Below are 24,552 nucleotides of genomic sequence, written 5' to 3'. Positions count from 1 at the left end.
ATTACCCACTGTATGTTGTAACTATGGTTTAAGGTCTGTTTGTTACAAAGTGGGAATCTTTTTCCGAAGTTCATTCAGTAGTCTCGGGCTCAGGTGTCACACATATTAATCATGCAGAAAGTGTGTGTCTGTGTGTGTGTGTGTGTCTGTATGAGTGTGTGTGTGTGTGTGTGTGCAAACAGCCTCTCCCTCTCCCTTTCTCTCACTGGTTCTCTCTCCTCTTATGAAGCTTTGAAATTCCAATATTTCAGCGCGGCGGCAGAGCGGGTGGAGAATCTGGCCCATCAAAGCAGTAACGTAATTACAAATATAAATCTTAAAAGAGGTGTGCATTACTGACATTCCTACAGAAAGCTGTGCGTCATGGCAACGGTGGATCTATCATATCTGTATTTTCTCTCTCTCTCTCTCTCTCTCTCTCTGTACATCCCCAAGCGATAATGAATGAGAAGATTTCCAGTGGACTCTGGGTAGCCCATTATCTCTCTATCTTTAATCTGCCTCCACACAGCCGCCTGGACCGACGCTACTCACACACACAGACACACACACACACACACACACACACACACACACACACACACACACACACACACACACACACACGCACACACACACACACACACACACACACACACACACACACACACACACACACCCGCCTGCCACAACTCAAAGACACTAGACGCCGCCGTTCGCCCATGTCTGCCTATCTGTTCGTCTGTCTCCTCCTGCCTTACATCATTAGTACAGAGAAAGAATTGTCCAGACTGGTTGTTGACTCATTTGTCTAGTTTTTGTCTTTGACAGAATTTATGACAAGAAAATTAAACAAAAACAAGTTAAAAATCTGGCACCCAGGCTAAAAGTTGTAATGGCTTGTAGTGCAACACAGCTCCCTATAAAATCAGGACTACACAGGGCGTCATTTGGCTTTGGTCCAAAGTAGTGCACTGCATAGGGAGAAGGGTGCTATGTGAGATGCAGCTGCAGTAACCCCCCCCCCCCCCCCCACACACACACACACACACACACACACACACACACACACACACACACACACACACACACACACACACACACACACACACACACACACACACACACACGTGAGTCCAGTAAGATAGCCCTCTGGTTGATGCTGCAGGGAAGCAGAACAGTGAGTGGGCACGACTTCTTCTCGTCTTCTTCTCTTTCTCTTCTCCCCTCTTCTCCGTGCATCCCTCGCTTTGCACAGCGGGGGCAACATGCATTGCAAATGGGAGCGGACTCCATCTCATCGGTGTGGAAATGAATCATGGCACAGCCTCAGGAAATGATTTCTGCCTGTCAAATTGGGGTTAATATACGTCCCAATACTGCTCACTGTTCCCTGCCCAACCAATGAGGCCGATTCTGCAGACACGACTGATGCAAGTTGCACACGCACGCATGCACAAACGTACACACACACACACACATGCACAGACACACACATACACACACACTTAAATGCACGCAAATGCCCATAGACACACACCAACACATCTTCACACTCACGTCATCTCCGGAAACAGCCTGTCCCAAGCCATATTAGCTACTCCTGATGACAATTACTGGATACAAGCAAGCTGACTAATATAATTGTTCAGTATGTCCCTTATAAGGGCAATTCAAGCACAGCAGTACAATTCAGTGAAGCATGGTTCCAACATGGAGATAGACATTTAAATTTCACACTATTCTGCATCGTTAGCCATGACATTTACTGTGTCAGTGTAAGCAACCACATTTAACCTTCTTTACCACAACATACACACACACAAACACGACAAACCTCAAACTCACCCCTCAGTGGGTAGCCCTAACAACCATTGAACTGGACGAGCCTACCAGCACCACAAAGTCTGTTCATCGACCTCACCCTCATTGTTCTTTTCAGTACATCTCACACGACCAGACACATGCACCCTATCACCCCCCAAAGGAGAATGGGGTTAGAGGCCCTTTAATCGACACACAGGTCTTCAGCTAGTGGTGTGCAATGGTGAGATGAGACTGATGTAGGGAGTAGGGCATTTCAGATCGAAGACTGTTGTTTGAACCTGATCTCCTCCATTCAGACACTAGGGCTTATGTTTGGTCTGAGATGAGGTTGGCTTTCTGCCGTGCAGTTTGTGGGTAGAGAGAATGGATTCTAGGTAAGTTATACTCCTACTAAAAGGCAGGGAGACAAACCTCTGAAGATACAGTTACAAGGCACAGGTTTAGGATCCGCTTACTCTCCCCTAATCCTAACCTAAACCATTAAGGGGAGAGAGATCAGTATCTACAGGCAACATCCTCCTAATCTGAGATAAACACGGCATACCCTGCCAACAGCTCTTCCCTGTGGATCCCAGAGAGAAAGAGAGAGAGAGAGAGAGTTTTAGGCTGGGTAAAATCTCTGATGGGGGAGAGTACAGGAAAGGAGAGAGCGTTGTGGCTGAATGACCGTTGCAGGCTTCAAAAGCCTCCCCACTCCCAATCGTGACAGAAACAGAGAACAGGGAGTGTTGTGATAGACCTGATGTAGAAACCACCCTGCAACCCAGATGAATAAAACATAACGTGGAGGAAGGAGCTGAGAGAGTGGCTGAGTGGTATGGCTGCCAGCGCCCAGCAGTGTGGGCCATACATCTATACTGCTAATGGGGGAGACAACACACACACATGCACGTAGGTACACGCACGCACGCAGGAACGCACACACACACACACACAAACGCATTAACGCACTAAAGCGGGCACACACAGGCCCCCAGAAATGAGGACATGTCTTCTCTCCATCCTTCTCTCCATTTTTCCTCCATCCGTCTATCCCACACTAAACGGTTACCTCTGGGGAGGCTTTACCTGGCAGATGAGGAAACTCGACATCTGTGCGATAATAATAACTCAACTCCCACCTCCTCCTAAACATTTACTGTTGATCCTCCCTCATTCTCTCTTGTTCTTTATCTCTCTCTTTTTTTTTATCTCACAGCTCTCTCCCTGTCTTTATCTCGTCTTCACATGTATCTCTTCTTTATCGCCCTCTCTCTCTCTCTCCCTCCCATCCACCTCCCTCTTCTCTCCTATAAGACATCCGCGTTAGCCTAATAATTCACTTGATCATGATCCATTACTTACATGCTTCTGGCATACAGGAGCCTTTCTTCGCTGTACCCTAACCCTCCATCCACCCTGCAGTCGTCATGTGGGTAGCAGTTCCATGCAGTTAATATGGAGAGGGACAATATCCACAGGGTTTATAATGAGATTAGTGCTTCTTGGCTCAACAAGGCAGCTGATTATAATGATTATTAAACTGCCAGAAAGCTGTGACACATAGTTTATCAGGATGTGGAAGTAGAAGCCAGAGCCAGCCTTTTGTTGTGTTTCACAGTGGAAGGGAGCAGAGGCTGTGTAGCCATTGGAGCTTAGAGGTGGGCGGGTGAGTTGGCTAATGAAATAATGGATGAAATGAAAAGATGCTGTTTTTTTTTCTTCTAAACTCAACATCAAGAGTCCTCATGTCAACCGAAGATGTTTTGGCCCCATGATCTCTGAATGCTTTGGATACTTTAGATTTTGTCACGTCCTGGCCAATATATAAGGTTAATTGTTTTGTAGTTTGGTCAGGGCGTGGCAGGGGGTAATTTGTTTTATGTGGTTCGGGGTGGTGTGTTTGTGTAAAGGGTGTTTGATTTAGTATTTCCGGGTTTTGGTTTATGTTTAGTTAATTCTATGGTTAGTCTAGTGTGTGTGTTTCTATGTTTGGTTGATTGGGGTTGGGACTCTCAGTTGAAGGCAGGTGTTGTCTATCTGCCTTTGATTGAGAGTCCCATATATTAGGGTGTGTTTGTATGTGTTATTTGTGGGTGATTGTTCTGTGCTTAGCCGTGTGCCTAGTCAGACTGTTATTGTCGTTCGTTTTTTGTGTTTGTTATTTTTGTATGTTCATTTTGAGAGTAATTAAAAATCAAGATGAGCATTCACGTACCTGCTGCGTTTTGGTCCTCATTCACCGACGACAACCGTGACAGAATCACCCACCACCAAAGGACCAAGCAGCAGAGGAAGGAGCAGACGGAGTTCGAGTTGGACTGGCGGGAGAAGTGGACTTGGGAGGAAGTTCTGGACGGGGCCGGACCCTGGCATCAGGCTGGGGATTATCGCTGCCCGCAGTGGGAAATTGAGGCAGCCAAGGCAGAGAGGCGGTGGTACGAGGCCAGAGTGGACGCGCTGAAGGAGATGCACGAGAGGCACCCCCAAGAAAATTTTTGGGGGGGGCACACGGGTAGTTTGGCTAGGCGTAAGAAGAGCCGGAAGCCAGCTACCCGTGGTTATATGGAGGAGCGTATGGGGTGGAGAGCGCTATGTTTCGCTGAGGAGCGCACTATCTCACCCATACGCACGCACAGTCCGGTGCGCGTTATTCCAGCCCCTCGCAGGTGCCGTGCTAGAGCGGGCATCCAGCCTGGTAGGAGGATGCCTGCGCAGCGCATCTGGTCGCCGGTACGCCTCCGAGGACCAGGCTACCCAACTCCCGCTCTACGCACGGCTACCATCAGGCCCCTGCACAGCCCAGTCTGCCCTGTACGAGCACCCCGCTCGTACAGGGTTACTAGTTCCATCCAGCCAAGGCGGGTTGTGCAGGAGGTAAGATCTAGACCGACTGTGCGCCTCCATAGCCCTGGGTTTCCAGCTCCTGTCTCTCGTGCGGACCCGGAAGTGCGTCAACCCAGTCCGACTCGTCCTGTTCCCGCTCCCCGCACTAGCCTGGAGGTGCGTGTTCATAAGCTGGTATATCCGGTACCAGCACCACGCACCAGGATTATAGTGCGTCAGCCCGCCAGTCAACAGTCATCATCAGAGCTGCCCGCCAGTCAACAGTCATCATCAGAGCTGCCCGCCAGTCAACAGTCATCATCAGAGCTGCCCGCCAGTCAACAGTCATCATCAGAGCTGCCCGCCAGTCAACAGTCATCATCAGAGCTGCCCGCCAGTCAACAGTCATCATCAGAGCTGCCCGCCAGTCAACAGTCATCATCAGAGCTGCCCGCCAGTCAACAGTCATCATCAGAGCTGCCCGCCAGTCAACAGTCGCCAGAGCTGCCCGCCAGTCAACAGTCGCCAGAGAGGTCAGACTGCGCTGAACTGCCGGAGTGGCCAGACTGCGCTGAACTGCCGGAGTGGCCAGACTGCGCTGAACTGCCGGAGTGGCCAGACTGCGCTGAACTGCCGGAGTGGCCAGACTGCCCTGAACTGCCGGAGTGGCCAGACTGCCCTGAACTGCCGGAGTGGCCAGACTGCCCTGAACTGCCGGAGTGGCCAGACTGCCCTGAACTGCCGGAGTGGCCAGACTGCCCTGAACTGCCGGAGTGGCCAGACTGCCCTGAACTGCCGGAGTGGCCCGAGTGGCCTGAACTGCCGGAGTGGCCCGAGTGGCCAGACTGTCCCGACTTGCCAGACTGCCCAGACTGTCCCGAATTGCCAGACTGCCCAGACTGTCCCGAACTGCCAGACTGCCCAGACTGTCCCCCGGCGATGCCAGAGTGGCCCGACAGCCTGGAACGGCCGGAACCAGAGCCACCTCCAGAAATAGGTGGGTTGGGGAGGGGGGGTGTCGCACAGTGCCGTCGTTGACGGCAGCCACCCTCCCTTCCCTCCCTTTAGAAAAGGGGACTTTTTGTTGGTGTTGCTTGGGGTTATTTTTTGTTAAGGTGCTTCTGGGGTAGCACCTTTAAGGGGGGGGGGGTACTGTCACGTCCTGGCCAGTATATAAGGTTAATTGTTTTGTAGTTTGGTCAGGGCGTGGCAGGGGGTATTTGTTTTATGTGGTTCGGGGTGGTGTGTTTGTGTAAAGGGTGTTTGATTTAGTATTTCCGGGTTTTGGTTTATGTTTAGTTAATTCTATGGTTAGTCTAGTGTGTGTGTTTCTATGTTTGGTTGATTGGGGTTGGGACTCTCAGTTAAAGGCAGGTGTTGTCTATCTGCCTTTGATTGAGAGTCCCATATATTAGGGTGTGTTTGTATGTGTTATTTGTGGGTGATTGTTCTGTGCTTAGCCGTGTGCCTAGTCAGACTGTTATTGTCGTTCGTTTTTCGTGTTTGTTATTTTTGTATGTTCATTTTGAGAGTAATTAAAAATCAAGATGAGCATTCACGTACCTGCTGCGTTTTGGTCCTCATTCACCGACGACAACCGTGACAGATTTGCCAGTTGGTCTGAGACTTGATAATTCGCCATTCTTTTTTTTTTATTATTATTGTCCTAGTTGGTCATTAGCGGTTCAGACAAGTTTCAAAACCATCCAAACCTCTAATACCCTCCTTCCCACTGCTTCTCTAAGCCCTACTATCATTAGGCCAAGGGAAGACATTTCATCACTGAGTTATGAGACACTGTCGCTGAAGGAAACACCTTTTTTTGGAGGGGCTCCAAACTAAGTGGCCCTCAGTCTGATCTTGACAAAAGCCTCCCGTTCCTGTTGACTTCTCCTCGTCCTCTCTTTCCTCTCAAAATAATCAAAATACTTTATCTTCCTTAGAACAGAGCACAGCAAGGGAGGGAGGGAGGGAGGGAGGGAGAAAGACAGGAGGGGGGAAGGGAAGGGGGGAGCAAAAGAGAGGGAGAGAGAGAGAAAGAGAGAGAGGGAAAGAAAGAAAGAGGAGTAGGGAGGGAGGGAGGGAGGGAGGGAGGGAGGGAGGGAGCAGCATTGTTAGTGTGCATAATGAAAGAGAGAAGGCAGCAGCATGTATCCAGGAGGCTAGAGAGACCAGCTGCCATAGCAGATATACCTCCTCTGTTCACCGACTTTAGCAGACACACACACACACACACACACACACACACACACACAACACAACTCTCATAGGCTATTGAGGCAATGCAATTTCTCAACAAACCAACACGGCAGACAGATAAACTCCCTCAAAAACTCCTTTGTCTCCACTAAGGCCTAATGGATTTCATTATGGTGTTACTATGGCAGAGGAGAGAGAGATCTGCAGGTCCATAAACCTGGTGTTGTCAGTTAGTCTAATGCCAGCATTTTAACCTGCATTAGAGTGAATAAAATGATGCATGTACAATCACCGCCAACACCGCAAGGCTTAACGTTCTATTAATCCTCCAATGGCTATCTGATAGCTTCTGGTCACCTGGGCTGAGGAACTTTTCAGTGTTTGGCGGCCTGGCAGGCATGCGGCAGACAGAGAGAGATGTCTTAAGTCGCCGAAACAGCTGTCTGAGATTTCCGGCTTATTGAACTTATCTCCAGGTATTGATTGCTCTTTTAACGTTGAGAGTGGGGACGGCGGTAGACTGCGCACACACACGGACACACACAGAGAGGTACTGGCGCATCCTTTCTGCGAGCGGCAGCAGCAAATGACGCAACCTTCCAGTTAAGTCTCATCCGTCTCCCCTGTCCAGCCCTCCGGTGGCTCATCCACAGTTTGATGTTGTGTAATACTGGTAATACGGGGACAAAGCACAGAGAAGGAATTGGAGTCTTTAGTTCTCTCTCTCTCTCTCTCTCTCACACACACACACACACACACACACACACACACACACACTCACACACTCACTCACACACACACATACTGACTCCCTGGCTAAGGGCCCAATTGTTTTGGCTCTTCTGCCCTCTCCATAGAAGGGTAATGGAGAGCCTCGTGTAGGGTGGCCCCGACCAAGACCCCAGTATGGTCGAAATATAGAAGCTGGCACTAACTCAATAAATAACTTTTTGGTAGAGTAGGAAAAAGTGAGTGGATATTGTTCTCTTTCTCTGACCGACTTCTTTGTTCTTCGTCCGGTGCTTTGTGGACGAGGATAAAATGTTGTTATACAGGATGATAAGATTCGTAGCACTACCACGAGGGTTAGTAGTTGGATCAATACAGTCTATATATCGTCACCAGTGTTCTAAAGTAGAAGTGTAGCAGACCTTTGTGTACGTTTTCTTTCCTTGCTAAACCGGTGGATTCTCACTCCACACTGTCAGGGGACAGGGTAGTTAATGAAGGATCATAAGAACACATCAATGCAATTCAACCACGCTCTACAGACAGACATAGCTGGGAACAATAGAGATGATATTGGCTTGATGTTCAACACTGAACACGGATGAAAGCTCTCTGCTTGTATCACTATGACTCATTTGACGGATAACAAGGAAGTGCGGAGGAGAAAGAAATAACACATTTCCATCCATCCCTTTGGAGATTTTTGGGAGATTTTCTGAAAAGTTCCATTGTCAAAAAAAAACAACACATATTTTCTAAAAGGTTTTGCAGTTTTAGTTGAATGTATTCTGTCAAAGTGCGAAAGTGAAAGTACAGGCTGTAAGGCGTTTTTATTCCTTCCTTCCCACGCACGGAACTACAATTAGGGTGTCTCATAAGACTGAAAAGGAGGGGACCTTGGAAATGTTTTCAGGAATAAAAAAGGGAAGAGATGAACAGTGATGGTGAAGAGTGAAGACCTTATCAAGCTATTCATTAGACCGCCCGAGGATTCATACAGGACAATGGAGGTGACCGGGGTTGTGGGAGGCACTATGTGTCATGTCACACCACTCTGGGCTCTGTTTTAACAAACCTAACACAATGGTACATCTAAGCGCAGGTGGTAACGCTATAGGCTCAGGGATGTGTCCGAAATATTTGTGCTATTTTTCACTATCACAATTACCGGCGCGCTTGCTGGCGTTGGCTCGAAAGGGATGGGTTTTGATGAATAAACGAGCTGTGGGTGTGTCGAGGCTTGGCCCCCCAATGGCCAAACAGAACGTGCTCCGTGGCGAAATATGTGGTTACTTCAAGTTGTGTATTTACAGTCTTTTATCTATTGCCTTGGAATCAACTCCAATTCCAATGTCAGTCAGTTAAAATGTAGACCCGTCTTTGTTAAATACGTTAACTTGAACCTATTTGCAGTCCTCATTGTTCTAATTGGATAGCTTCAATAGCATTCACACTGATATAGGAGCTAGGCCTACTGTCAATAGCATTATGACTGAGTATGGACATGCCAATCACTGTCAATAAGCAAGATTCAATGCAATATTGATGAGGCTTAAAAAGAGAACTAATAATACAACGAAACAACAGGCTGTTTTAAATAGGCTATGTCACACTTACAGGCACCATCATTTCAACAATAAGTACATGTAAATGTAACGAGGCCATAAAATCGGCAGGATAAAAAAAAGACACTCACTGCTGTTGAACCAGCCTTCGTTACAGTAGGCCTAAGGGAGGGCTTGGGTTTTTAAACATTCGAAACGGAAAATATGCCATTTTAACAGGTTAGAGATATGTTCTAAATGACAAGGTTCACCGGTATTCACAGAGGTTCTCATCTCTGGTTTCATGATGGACATGGATAAGTAGCCTACATCGTGGAGGGGGCTTTTACGCACGTCCGAAATGGGACCTGTATTTTATCGACAGTCTTGACTACTTCGCGATTGCATCGGGCAGACAGAAAAATCCTTAATTGAGAGAAGGGGAGGCTATGATTGGTTTTTCATCAAATAAAAACAAAAAAATGTGGGGGGAGGAATGTATGTTTCTAAATACGAAGTATTCAGGTACCAATAGCACATTAGGCTACTCTTGTTCCATGCGCATATGGGTAGGTTGCGTTACGGCTGGATAGGCTGCGTTTCTGCTGTCAAAATTTGTGCCAAGAACGCTAAAACCAGCTTTTGGTTGGTCTTAAATATCCCCATCGGTGCTGCCTAAAATTAGCACTTTGGATCGTGTTTTTAAGGACAACCCTCAAATATTTCCATCCTGCCCATCGGTGCGCAAGTGAGCTGATATATCAAATCAAATCAAAGTTTATTTGTCACGTGCGCCGAATACAACAGGTGTAGATCTTACAGTGAAATGCTAACTTACAGGCTCTAACCAACAGTGCAAAAAAAGGTATTAGGTGAACAATAGGTAAGTAAATAAATAAAAACAATAGTAAAAAAGACTGAAAAATAACAGTAGAGGCTATATACAGTAGAGAGGCTATAACAGTAGTGAGGCTATATACAGGCACTGGTTAGTCGGGCTGATTGAGGTAGTATGTACATGTAGATATGGTTAAAGTGACTATGCATATATGATAAGAGAGTAGCAGTAGCGTAAAAGAGGGGTTGGCGGGTGGTGGGTGGAGGGACACAGTGCAGATAGCCCGGTTAGCCAATGTTGGTCGGGCCAATTGAGGTAGTATGTACATGAATGTATAGTTAAAGTGACTATGTATATATGATAAACAGAGAGTAGCAGCAGCGTAAAAGAGGGGTTGGGTGTGGAACACAATGCAAATAGTCAAGGGTAGCCATTTGATTACCTGTTCAGATGTCTTATGGCTTGGTGGTAAAAACTGTTGAGAAGCCTTTTTGTACCGCTTGCCCTGCGATAGTAGAGAGAACAGTCTATGACTGGGGTGGAGGGGGTCTTTGACAATTTTTAGGGCCTTCCTCGGACACCACCTGGTGTAGAGGTCCTGGATGGCAGGCAGCTTAGCCCCAGTGAAGTGCTGGGCCGTACGCACTACCCTCTGTAGTGCCTTGCGGTCGGAGGCCCGAGCAATTGCCGTACCAAACCAGTCAGGATGCTCTCGATGTTGCAGCTGTAGAACCTTTTGAGGATCTGAGGACCCATGTCAAATCTTTTTAGTTTCCTGGAGGGGGAATAGGCTTTGTCGTGCCCTCTTCACAACTGTCTTGGTGTGTTTGGACCATGTTAGTTTGTTGGTGATGTGGACACCAAGGAACTTGAAGCTCTCGACCTGCTCCACCACAGCCCCGTCGATGAGAATGGGGGCTGTGGTTGGTCCTCCTTTTCCTGTAGTCCACAATCATCTCCTTAGTCTTGGTTACAAGACAGGTAAGTTGCTGAACCTGGCGTTAGGGCTGGTGCATCAGTTTTTACATGACAAAATTGTCCCTGTCCAGGAGCAGACCTAGTAACAGACCTAGTTCCTGTAACACACTCTACAGGCAGTGTATAAACTGGACCACTAGGGTGCGTCCCAAATGGAACCCTATTCCCTATATAGTGCACTACTTTTGACCAGGGCCTGTGCACTATATTGTCCCATTTGGGACGTAGCCCTAGACTATCATATTCATCAGAGCAGAAGTGGTGGGACACACTGGTCCTCAGAAGCTGCATCTGTACGTTACTTCCTTCATATGAGAGACCAATTAAGACATAACGATGACTTTTGATATCTGTCCTACAAAGTGTACAAAGACTTGTTGTGGCTATTTTTCTACATTTACTTCAGCTGCTCATTGAAAACTGAGTCACAATAGCCCGACAGCAACTGAAATGAGATTTTCTCGGCCAATAATAGGTCCCTAAATGTGTTACTTTACAGAGCGTTGTCACAATGACTTACAGTACTAGAGGGGATGTTGTTGGTAGGCAACAACAGAACAGGATGTTCTAGATAAGAGAGGGACTCGGAGTTGAGATGACGAAAGAGACACTAGTCTGTTTGATATCTTGCTTGCATTCTGAGTCAATCCCTCCATGGTGATGACTGATGATGGACCAGGACAAAAAAAGGTGAGAGAAACAGAAAAGAGCTACACAAAAGGGAAAACATCGTCATCATTGACCCAAATCTGAAGTATCATCTTTTTGGTCTAAGAAAAAAGGAAATATCCGCAGCATGCCTACACTATGCAAACCCATCCAACGGCCTCTAGATAGAATCAAGTGATAACACAACGTCTGAAGTGGGCTGCTTATTAATAAGTAAGTGCTCGACATGTGACAAAGCGCACGTCCCAAATGACACCCTATTCCCTTAATGGTGCACTACTTTACAGGGAGCGCACTATATAGGGAATAGGGTGCCATTTGGGACCGAACCAGAATGTCCTTTAGATGACTGTGGAGACAATAGAGGGTGTAGAGACTCAAGCTGAACAGAACAGGAGAACCGGTATCAGATGCAGTCTGCACGGTGTAGCGTGTGATTGCTGCTACAGGCACTGTTCCTTATTGTCTTCGTTCCCCTGGATCTGCAATGCACCACCATCTGGGTGTGCATGTGTGTCTGGGTGTGTGTATGAGAGGGAAAACAAGAGAGATAGGTAGGGAGAGGGGAGAAGTGGAGAGATGGAGGGAGGGAGAGACAGATGGAGAGAGAGAAGTCGGGGAAAAAAGGAGAGAGAAAAGAGAAGGAGAATGAGAGATAATGAGAAGATAAAGGAGAGAGGGAGTGGGGAGTGGGGCAGAGAGAAGGAGGGAAGGGAAAGAAAGGGAGGGATAGAGCTAGGAAGTGTGTGAGCGGGAAGGTGCTCTCTTCATCAGCATGAGTTTCTGTCGGAGTCAGAGAGCACATCGATAACACCTGAACACTGTAGGGAAGGAGGGATATACACACACACTGGGGGTCAGTGGAGGGGTCATCCAAGTGTCCAATCTCATGCTGCTGAGAAAGGTTAGATCTTCTGGCAGGGTTCGGTGGGGAAGGATCATTAATAAGTGCACCGGTGTGTGTGTGTGTGTGTGTGTGTGTGTGTGTGTGTGTGTGTGTGTGTGTGTGTGTGTGTGTGTGTGTGTGTGTGTGTGTGTGTGTGTGTGTGTGTGTGTGTGTGTGTGTGTGTGTGTGTGTGTGTGTGTGTGTGTGTGCGTGTGTGTGTGCATGAGATATCTCCACGCCTGGTGTGTGTTTTCCCTAGATTGTTCTGAAACCTCACTACTGAATTAGGCTCTTCCTCTCGCTGGATTGATTTTCCGCCTGTTTCGGTAAGCAAGGGGATTGTGGCCTATCAGATCAGCACAGCTCCTCTAAGTTGCATTTGATTGGTATGGATCCCTGGCCCCCCCTCCATGTCAAGGGCACTGTGGATGGTCCGACTCAATGCCCTCCTAACGGGTGCAGATGAGCTGCATACTAAACTACAACAAGGAATATGACCCTAGTCATAGACTGTTCTCTCTGCTACCGCATGGCAAGCGGTACCGGTGCGCCAAGTCTTGGTCTAAGAGGCTTCTAAACAGATTCTACCACCAAGGCATAAGACTCCTGAACATCTAATCAAATGGCTACCCAGACTATTTGCCTCCCCCCCCATCTAAGGTGCTGCTACTCTCTTTTATTATCTATGCATAGTCACTTTAATAACTCTACCTACATGTACATATTACCTCAATTACCTTGACTAACCGGTGCCCCCGCACATTGACTCTGTACCGGTACACCCCGTATATAGCCTCGCCACTGTTATTTTACTGCTGCTCTTTAATAATATTTTTTACAAGGTATTTATTATTATTTTTAACTGCATTGTTGGTTAAGGGCTTGTAAGTCAGCATTTCATGTGAGGTCTACACCTGTTGTATTCAGCATTTCACTGTAAGGTGAATTCGGCGCATGTGAATTCGGCGCATTTCACTGTTGTATTCGGCGCATGTGACGACAAATAAGATTTGACTTGATTTGAATAGAAGTGCGCTCTGCTGACGTACAACTGACTTAAAGTCTCATCTTTCCGTCTCTCGCTCGCTCGCTCGCTCACGAACACACACACACACACACACACACACACACACACACACACACAAACATATGTAACATTATCCAATAACAGCCCTAAACTTGCTACTGTATGCCAGACATGATGTGCTATAAGAGGCTGTAGCTGAACAACACAAAACAACACGAGTCTACAACATGATCAGTCCCCAGCAGAAAACACATTCCCTCCTCTGGTATCATTACTATTAACCTCCTGTTGAACTCCAGAGGGGCAGAAATCGATACCAACACAACCTGCTGCTTCTCTGTGTAGTTAGCTTGAAAGCATCCCGTCGAGTATCCCCGGGCTTGTTGAAGACGAGATACTAGATGTAACAACATCAACAGCCCTACGGCAATTCATCTTGTGCCTCTCGGCATTGAAAAACCAGCAGCAGTCAATAGAGAGAAGATTTACTGATCTCTAGTAAGTAGTCTGGTAAAGTGCAGTTTGTCAGGCCTGCTTTCTGCTCTGTGCCCTTCTACATTCATCTCAGTCAAGTGGGCAGTGACATTTAGCTCTATTAAGGGAGGTTACTGTCTAAAATGGTGGTGAAGTACTATGTTACCAGTGGCTTTAGTATTCATCGGGGCTAGAATGGCCATAGTAGGACTTGAACCAGCAACCTTGTGTTATCAGCTCAATATCTTAGCTATCACTGCCAAGAGATCCAAACCCTCAGCGAGAAGTTGCAGGTGCTGTACTATGCTGAAAAATATATATAAGCCCAACATGCAACAATGTCAACGATTTTACTGAGTTACAGTTGATACTGTATGAAGAAATCAGTCAATTGAAATAAACTCATTTGGCCCTAATCTATGGATTTCAAATGACTGGGCAGGGGCGCAGCCATGGGAAGGCTTGCGAGGGCACCAACTTGGGAGCCAGGCCCACCCACTGGGGAGCTGGCCCAGCCATTCAGAATTCGTTTTTTCCACACAAAAGAGTTTTATTACAGACAGAAATACTCAGTTTCATCAGCTGTCCGGGTAGCTGGCCTCAGATAATACCGCAGGTGAAGAAGCCGGATGTGGCGTGGTTACACGTGGTCTGCGGTTGTGAGTCCGATTGGACGTACTGCCAAATTCTCTAAAACGACGTTGGAGGCGGCTTATGGTAGAGAAATTAACATTCAGTTCTCTGGCAACAGCTCTGTTGGACAAAACTTGAGATATCTGTGGCATTGTGTTGTGTGACAAAACTGCACAGTTTAGAGTTGACTTTTATTGTCCCCTCTGACATGCACTGTCAACTGTGGAACCTTATATAGACAGGTGTGTGCCTTTCCAAATTCTGTCCAATCAATTGAATTTACCACAGGTGGACGCCAATCAAGTTGTAGAAACATCTCAAGGATGATCAATGGAAACAGGATGCCCCTGAGCTCCATTTCTAGTCTCATAGCAAAGGGTTTGAATACTACTTACCTAAATAAGGTATTTCAGTTTTACATTTTTTCATACATTCAATTTTTTCCCACTTTTTTTTGCTTTGTCATCATGGGTTATTGTGTGTAGATTAATGAGGAAAATGTTTAATTTAATACATTTTTTAATAAGGCTGTACTTAACAAAATGTGGAAAAAGTTAAGGGGTCTGAATACTTTCCGAATGCACTGTATGTTATGTAGTTCAGATCCCCAAGAACACAGTAGCCTCCATCATTCTTAAATGGAAGAAGGTTAGAACCACCAAGACTCTTCCTAGAGTTGGCCGCCTGGCCAAATTGAGCAATCGGGGGACAAGGGCCATGGGCAGGGAGGTGACCCAGAACCCGATAGTCACTCTGACAGAGCTCCAGAGTTCCTCTGTGGAGATGGGAGAACCTTCCAGAAGGACAACCATTTCTGCAGCTCTCCACCTATCAGGCCTTTATGGTAGTGTGGCGTGACGGAAGCCACTCCTCAGTAAAAGGCACATGACAGCCTACATGGAATTTGCCAAAAGGCACCTAAAAGACTCACAGACCATGAAAAACAAGATTCTCTGGTCTGATGAAACCAAGATTGAACTATTTGGCCTGCATGACAAGCGTTACGTCTGGAGGAAACCAGGCACCACGGTGAAGCATGGTGGTGGCAGCAGCATGGACTGAGAGATTCATAAGGATTGAGAGAAAGATTAACAGAGCAAAGTACAGAGAGATCCTTGATGAAAACCTGCTCCACAGTGCTCAGGACCTCAGACTGGGGTGAAGGTCCACCTTCCAACAGGACTACAACCCTAAGCACACAACCAAGACAACGCAGGAGTGGCTTCGGGACAAGTATCTGAAGGTCCTTGAGTGGCCCAGCCAGAGCTTGAATCCGAGCGAACATCTCTGGAGAGACCTGAAAATAGCTGTGCAGCGACGCTCCCCATCCAACCTGACAGAGCTTGAGATGATCTGCAGAGAAGAATGGGAGAAACTCCACTAATACAGGTGTGCCAAGCTTGTAGCGTCATACCCAAGAAGCCTTGAGGCTGTAAACGCTGCCAAAGGTACTTCAACAAAGGGTCTGAATACTAATGCAAATATGATATTTCAGCTTTTTATTTGTAATACATTTGCAAAATGTCTACAAACCTGTTTTTGCTTTGTCATTATGGGGTATTGTGTGTAGATTGATGAGGGGAGAAAAACGATTTAATCCATTTTAGAATAATGCCGTAACGCAACAAAATGGGGTCCGAATACTTTCCGAATGCACTATATAGAAAACGATGTGCACATAACAAGGTAGAGAACAGATTCATGTCGTATGCCATTAGCAGGTAAAGGAAGCAGGATAAGTCAAGATAATTAGTAGAGAAATATGAAGAGAGCAGTAGTATTAGTAGTAATAGTATTAACTATTTCTGTGAGAGCCAGTAAAGGGAACTATCACCGAGAAGGAATAGCATGTGTAACCCTACGCACTCTGTGGAGGAGTGCTCCCAGAGAGGATGGATCATGGCTCATAGAGGACACTAGGGGGAAACAAAATGGGGCAAAAAGCATATAATTTCACTAACTACTTCATGGACTACAGTACCCCTGTAATCAAAGCTTAACGCATGTTCAAGATGTCCTCTGATAAGGAGTGGGGAGAAAGCGAAAGGAAGCATGGAGACAGTGGGTATGATGAGGGAGTGGTGTGTGTGACTCGAAGTTGAAGTTGATGTTGAGGATGTGGCTGAGCAGTGTGTGTGAGTGTACAGTACGTGTGTGTGTGTGCGCGTTCGCGCTCTACTTACCATTAAAGTTGACAGCTCTGATATGGCTGAGTAGTTCCTTGCCGTCGATGTTGGCCATCTTTGGGCACAGGCCTGGGTATCCATGGCAGAGTTCCCGGTGCATCCGGTGCAGGGCATGGGCCATAGCATACACAGCATCCATCACAAACTGCACCTTCCCCTCCTGCTCGTAGCTCGAGTCCCGACCAACCTTCTCCAAACCTGGGTGAGAGACAGATGGACAGTTAGCTACACTGTGGAGGAAAACATCCAAGTGTCTGTTTGTCAAAGACGCAAAATGTATAACATTACATTATAATGGCATTTCTGTGAGAGAAAAAACACTGACCTTTGTCCCACTTTTCCTGCACAAACACAAACATCTGTCAGTACTGATGATGCTGTTTTATTCAGTTGAGCATACACACAGTGACACACACACACACACACACACACACACACACACACACACACTTTCTTTCTAATGCAGTTGAATATGTGCTTATGTAACTGATAGCAACATTAACATAATTAGCTAATAAAGAGGTGAAAGCACAAACTCCTTCATCCATAAACATGAAAATCACTAATTGATTATGATGCCTTTCTACCGTTTTGATCAAAGTTATTAAACTGGAACTGCAACAGAAAATGGAAAAAGGGTGGATTTTCCGAAGCAACTCATTTTTATTGAATTCTTTCAGCTTATAACTCAGCTTTTTCCTCAGTACAAGCCTGCTGGGAAAAAAAAGCAAAAAAGATTATAAATAAAAAAAACATGCCCGGGCTAGGTGAATTAAGAAGAGTCTTCAATCAATAAGCGTGTCTGTGTAGAATTAATAGGCTCAGGAGAAGGAAATCCAATTCAGTTTTATAGCGGCTTCCACACAGCAGGCAAGTCTCACGTGAAGGTGATGCATTAGCAGGAGCAGGAGCAGGACAGACACACACAAACACAAACACACACACACACACACACACCTGGTTATTCCCTATGAAGGATACGGTCCGAGCTACAGTAAAGAGATACTGACTTCCCAAGAGACCAAACAACTAAGAAGGACTTTGTGGGCCCGCTGGAGCCATCATAGAAATCAGCCCCAATAGTTAAAAGCCACTCAAATCAGAAGTACTGCTTCCCCCCAAGGTCCGGAGCCATCCAGTCCATCACTGGGTAATCCCACCAGGTGTAAGCACTGACTACAGAGGAACTGACTCAGTTTATCCCAAATAGGCTCTGTGAGTTTATCCTATCGGAGAGAGCTCCCAGTGCCTTGAGCTTATAACATAAAGAAGCAGTCCTCTGACATAACCCAGGCCAGTAAGGAAACACTGGGGACGGGTGCTGAGCCATCAGACTCAATCAGAATCCTATCCTGGCTTTGACTAGACAAGCTGGAGAGATAGCTACTGTATCACTACTAAGCCCCAGGCACACAGCATAAACCCTACACTCACACACACATACACACACACACACACGCAGCAGGCTTACAGTCCAGCCAACCACATAATCACCCTTTGAGCTCCTAATAAAGAAAATGGCATCCATCTCAACTCAGTCCCCAGATAAGACTACACAGGGTACATCCTATTCCCTATATTGTGCACCCATAGGGCTCTGGTCAAAAGTAGGGCACTATATAGGGAATAGGGTGCCATTTCAGGCACAAGCATGGAGGACTAGATACCTTCTGCATTCCCTCTACTGACTTACAGGGGAGGGTGGGTGGAGCTACTGCCGTTACAGAAAACAATGCTGTTACATTTCCTTCAATTGCGTCATTATAATTCATTCCCTCCCTAGCTGACTGGCTGGCAGGGTGAGGTGCAGCAGTTGTCATGTTTACTGTCTGTCTGTCCTTGTCTGTCCCAGCCACGTCACACACAGGAGATCCAGCCCTGTCATACACACGTATGCACCCATGCACACAGGTACAGTACATACACAGTACATACATATGCACACACTCGCTCTCTATCTCTCTCACACACACTGCAGCCGTACCCTTCCCCATCACAATCACTGTCAGCTCAGACGATGGCAGCCCCAGCCCTGCTAAATTAAGTTTGCCCGTTCTGCTGTGCTTTAATAATCTGGGAGAACACAGGCGGAAGGCAGGGAGAATTTGCATAGCTCATTGTGACTGTGTAATAATAAGCCTGGCTGTAGAGGCAGATATTTGTTATCTTACAAACTTGCACACACACACACACACACACACACACAGAGACAAACGTGCACACAGTCACGCACCCACACACACATAAACAGCATGCTAGCAGATACCATAGACTTCCAGTCATTGCGCTAACGCTAGCTAGCAATTGCGCTAACGCAGACTAATGCAGACTTCCTTCAAACTACATGCAGAGGCAAAAAAATTGTAACCACAAGTTTATCTGACTCTGGTTTATCTGACTCTCATTATCAAAATCCTGAAGTATCCCTTTAACTCTGCGAAGCCGTGGCTATCCCACCACCCAGCAGGGTCTCATACCTGCAGTGCTCTGAGATGAGGGTCCATTTAGAAAAGACACATCCAAACAATCTACCTGGTCTGTCATCAGCAACCAATCAAAGGTGATGTCTTTATAAGTGAAACAGGTCAACCTGTATTCAGTACAATGCTGCCACCAGCACTTTTCACTGCAAAAGCAACCATCCGTACCACAAGGCAAACGGCACAGGACAGGATTGACTTACTTCAGGGCCCAAATTCATAAAGTAGTCGTCTCGGAGTAGGAGTGCCGATCTAGGATCAGTTCTGCCTTTTAGATCATAATGAATAAGATTTCATGGACAGGGAGGATGTTATCCTAGATCAGCAGGACTCCTACTCTGAGACGCTTCCCCTTCCAGGTCTCAGAGAAGGAGATGCCACTTAAGACAAGGTTACATCACCTTTATCAAGATCAAGCATTGAAAAACACCAATGCTGCATATTTTTACAAGACATAGATTACCCACACTGTCACGCCCTGACCATAGAGAGCCTTTTTTATTCTCTATTTTGGTTAGGTCGGGGTGTGACTAGGCGGGGGGTGTTCCTATCTAGGTTGTCTAGGTCTATGTTGGCCTGGTATGGTTTCCAATCAGAGGCAGCTGTTTATCGTTGTCTCTGATTGGGGATCATATTTAGGCAGCCATTTCCCCACTGGTTTTTGTGGGATCTTGTTTATGTGTAGTGCCTGTGAGCACTCCATAGCTTCACGTGTTCGTTGCTCTTTATTGTTTTTGTGAGTTTCATTTAATAAAGATGTGGAACTCTACGTACGCTGCGCCTTGTTCTGAGTATGATTACAACGACGGTCGTGACACACACACACACATCAGGACATAAATCACTCACCCACCCACCCACACACACACACACACACACATACACACCAGGACATAAACAACCCCCACACACACATATCAGGACATAAACAACCCCACACACACACATATCAGGACATAAATCACCCACACACACACACACACATATCAGGACATAAACAACCCCACACACACACATATCAGGACATAAATCACCCACACACACACATATCAGGACATAAATCACCCACATGTGATGCATGTTTTTTAATAGAGCTGTAGATCCAACAGTCTGAGTGGTTTGACAGGCCGATGCTAGCATGGTAATAGGCTAAGTGCTGTGATTTATCTGTAGGGAACAATATGGCACCTTAAGCAGTGATTGATGGCAACACGGCTGACAGAGGACCTAATGATTTAAACAAGCTTCTCAATTAAACGTCAATTAGGATTGCAAATTCAATCCCCCCCCCCCCCCCCTCTCTCTGATATCTCTCTCTCTCTCTCTCTCTCTCTCTGACATCTCTCTCTCTCTCTCTGACATCTCTCTCTCTCTCTCTCTCTCTGACATCTCTCTCTCTCTCTGACATCTCTCTCTCTCTCTCTCTCTCTCTCTCTCTCTCTCTCTCTCCACCACACAAAGCCTTTCCATTTGTTCAACACAGGGCACTTTCCCCACTTTATAAATATGTAAATTAAATACACAATATTATAATTAGAAAGACAAAGTATTTTATAATAATTACAAATGAAACACCACACACATTCAGATGGTGATGAATATATTAGCATAAAGGCATGAGATTAACACAGCATTCATTTATCACACACATCCTGAACATGTCAGGATCCAGCTGACAAGATTGAGAGAACATGCCCAGGGTACTGCTCCCCATTCACACACACACACACACACACACACACACACACACACACACACACACACACACACACACACACGCACACACACACATACGCACACGCACACACACACACACAAATGTGCATGCACGGACAAACACACACACTGTACAGACACAAACACACTCCATCACACACACACACATAGGCACACACACACACACACAAATGTATGCACAAACATAATGCACACTGTACACTCATACATGCTTGGGCGGACTGACTGACACATGATACATATCCAGCCCTAAACCAACACCTGCTCATATCTCGTCTGACACACACCCACACACCCACACACATATAGAGAACAGGTACACACACATACCTGCGTACGTTTGCTTTCTCAATTTCACAAAAATGAACAAGTTCCAACTTACATCGGCAACTCTCCAACATCTTTTCGCTTTCCCTTAAAAAGTGCCTATCCGCCAAGACAGACATGAATAATCAATAGGCCTAAATATATAGATACTGACAACAGTGATCTTGAGCCAAGCATTAAACCATGGTATGAGTATTCTTCATCACGTTCCACACCAGTAATGACAGTATAAACCCGGCTGTTAAGTAACCATCAGAGGGAGAAAATGTCCCTGTGACTGGAGCTAGGGTTTAGTGTTGTGTTGGAAGAGAGAGAAAGATAATTAATGACTCAGACAAAGTCAATTCATATTTTAAATGCTCAACATACTGATCATTTCCACTCCTTCCCCTCACTCCTCCTCTTCTCTCCTTTACCTCACGTCCGAACTGAGGCTTTGCCAAAGATGGAGAGTGACAGAGAGGAGCAGGAATGTTAAGGTGAGAGAGTGAGAAAAAGAGTGGAGGAAAGGAGAGAGTGGAGGAGGAGGAAGTTACCACAAGAGAGAGGTGCTATTGTTAAAAGTAAGCTGGACCGTGAAAATGTATTACCGGAGCAATGGTTGTTCTCCCGAACTCATGTCACAGGCCCAGCACAAGCGGGCTGTGTTTGTGTGTGTGTGTGTGTGTTTGTTTATGTGTGTGTGTGTGTGTGTGTCTGAGGGCACATGAGACTCTGACATCAATCTAACAGGTACAAGCCCAGTGGAGCAGCCAGGCGCAGACAGACACACACACACACACACACACACACACACACACACACACACACACACACACACACACACACACACACACACACACACACACACACACACAGGTGTGCAGTCAAGCCAGGTCCTCTGAGGGCTGCCAGTTGTCCCTGTTGTGACTAATTAAGCTGTGTTTAGTGTAATGAAGATCAGACAGGTCACATGGTGCTAGCACAGCTGCTTACCTGGAGAGAACCGGCAGAGGGAGGGTCTCTCTCTCTCTCTCTCTCTCTCTCTCTCTCTCTCTCTCTCTCTCTCTCTCGCCTCTCTCTCACTCTCTCTGCCTCTCTCTCTCTCTCTGCCTCTCTCTCTCACTCTCTCTGCCTCTCACTCTCTCTCTGCCTCTCTCTCTCTCTGCCTCTCTCTCTCTGCCTCTCTCTCTGCCTCTCTCTCTCTGCCTCTCTCTCTGCCTCTCTCTGCCTCTCTTTAAGTTACATTAGCCTCAAAGGCGTGTGTCTGTGTCAGCAGCACTAGAACAGCCAGGCTGATAGAAGAGTGGTGTTGGTGGCACTGATGGATGGATGTCCTGCTGAACACACTGTGACGGCCCTGCCTGCTGCAGTCAGCTCTGCTACCCATCTACGACGAGAGTAATGTACACACACACGCACACATGCATATAAGAGCGCATACACATGCACGCATGCACGTGTACACAGACACACAAAGCCAACACAAGCACAACTATAGTAAGAAAGAGTTTAAACCAGAGCCCCATGTCATCCATTGAGGGTGAGTTGACATACAGTATAGGCCGGCACACGTGATCACCGGACTAAACGAGGAGAAGGAGTAGGCCGAAACGGAGCCTGGGTCTCAATTAGAGAGCCCTAGCAGATGGCAGGGTGGCTGTGACTGCGAAAGAACACAGATGCTCCTCTGCTCATAACTTGCTTCTTCAAGGATGATTTATTATCCTACAAACATGTAGAACTGTGGCAGTGTTGCAGTCCACATAAACACAGAGGTAAGGGTGCTTTATCCTTTAGCCTCACAGAGGTGAACCAACAAATGTGTTCCCTTTCTATCTGTCTGCCAACCTTTCCTGCGCCCTAATTCCAAGTTGTTTGTTCGTGCAAGCGTGCTCACTTATGTGCTGCCTGTCTGCCTGCCTGTGTTCTCCCTCCCTGCCTGGCTGTCCTGCGCCCTAATTCCAGCGTGTGGACCCCTGCTTCATTGCCTCTGTCAGAGCCAATCCCGTTCACCGGTGAGCGGATTCGTTTAGGCCCCGGTGAGGAAATCACCACGCGCAGGAACAACCGGGTAATAAATTGAGGGAATCAGGCAGCTTTAGCTCTCAGACTGCTGACGGCTCCATCCTTCAGACTTTCACGTGCACGCACGCACGCACGCACACACACACACACATACGCACACACGCACACAGGAGTAAAGAAAATATGTTACACCTCAGTGCTTCTGTGAGCAGTGTTTTGATATAGAATCAACCATTCTAAAAGAGACATTGTGTTCCCTCTGTTCTCAGCCAAGACTGACGAACATCCAGTACATTTTAGGCAGAGATTCTCAACATGGTGTGTGTGTGTGTGTGTGTGTGTGTGTGTGTGTGTGTGTGTGTGTGTGTGTGTGTGTGTGTGTGTGTGTGTGTGTGTGTGTGGTGTGTGTGTGTGTGTGTGTGTGTGTTTTGTAAGTACAACTGTTGATTGAGGTCTATAGGGTTGTGTCTGAGGGTGATACTCATTAGCCCACTGTATTCATGTATTCCCAGCAGAAGGACAAGAGAGGTATGGAGAGGGCTCACACGCACGCAGACACACACACACACACACACACACACTGTGCTAGCTGTCACGACAATGACCCCAAACAGCAGGATCGAGCCGAGGCAGCTGATTGGTTTCCGTGTTGATGATGCAAAGGTCGTGAACTCTCGCACTAGAAATGAATCGACTCTGACACTCCGCGCCACTACAGGGCTCTCCATACACAGACACACCAGAGAGAGTCACCAGAGCACTGGCCCCTATCTACCTTCGGCTGAGTGCCTACTACAGTGGCTTCAAAATGAGAGGACAGAGAGAGAGGAGAGAGACACTAGAGAGAGAGGAGAGAGAGAGAGAGAGAGGGAGGGCATGTTCCAGCTTTATACACAAGCTCAAAGAGAACCACCTGGATTAAAAGTGTTGCACTAAACAAACAAGTACACACACTGATGTCCAGAAGTGCTGCTGACTCAGTCTTTGTGTTTGATAGTCCTGCAGCCTGCGACAGGTGCAGATAAAACTGCTCACACAGCTTACTATTTAACCCCCCCCCCCCCCCACACCCACACACACACACACACACTGGCTAGAATACACTGATACATGCTGCAAACACTAACACAACCTATTCCCCAAAAGTGCAAAGCTGTCATCAAGGCAAAGGGAGGCTACTTTGAAGAATCGCAAATATAACATGTATTTTGATTTGTTTAAAAAAAA

At 46.7% G+C, this 24,552-nt stretch overlaps 1 protein-coding gene across 2 annotated transcripts in view; it reads right to left on the bottom strand.

The window, feature by feature from the left end:
* LOC106609203 (metabotropic glutamate receptor 8) overlaps positions 1-24,552 on the bottom strand; it is a 248,869-nt gene that overhangs the window by 37,578 nt on the left and 186,739 nt on the right. For both annotated transcript variants that reach the window (XM_045721976.2, XM_045721975.2), the window contains exon 7: positions 16,772-16,972. In XM_045721976.2, the coding sequence (XP_045577932.2) occupies positions 16,772-16,972 (201 nt within the window). The remainder of the gene's footprint in view (positions 1-16,771; positions 16,973-24,552) is intronic.

The sequence above is a fragment of the Salmo salar genome, chromosome 07 (assembly GCF_965601325.2).
Source record: "Salmo salar chromosome 07, fSalSal1, whole genome shotgun sequence".
Lineage (NCBI taxonomy): Eukaryota > Metazoa > Chordata > Actinopteri > Salmoniformes > Salmonidae > Salmo > Salmo salar.
This window is presented reverse-complemented; position numbering and strand designations above follow the sequence as displayed.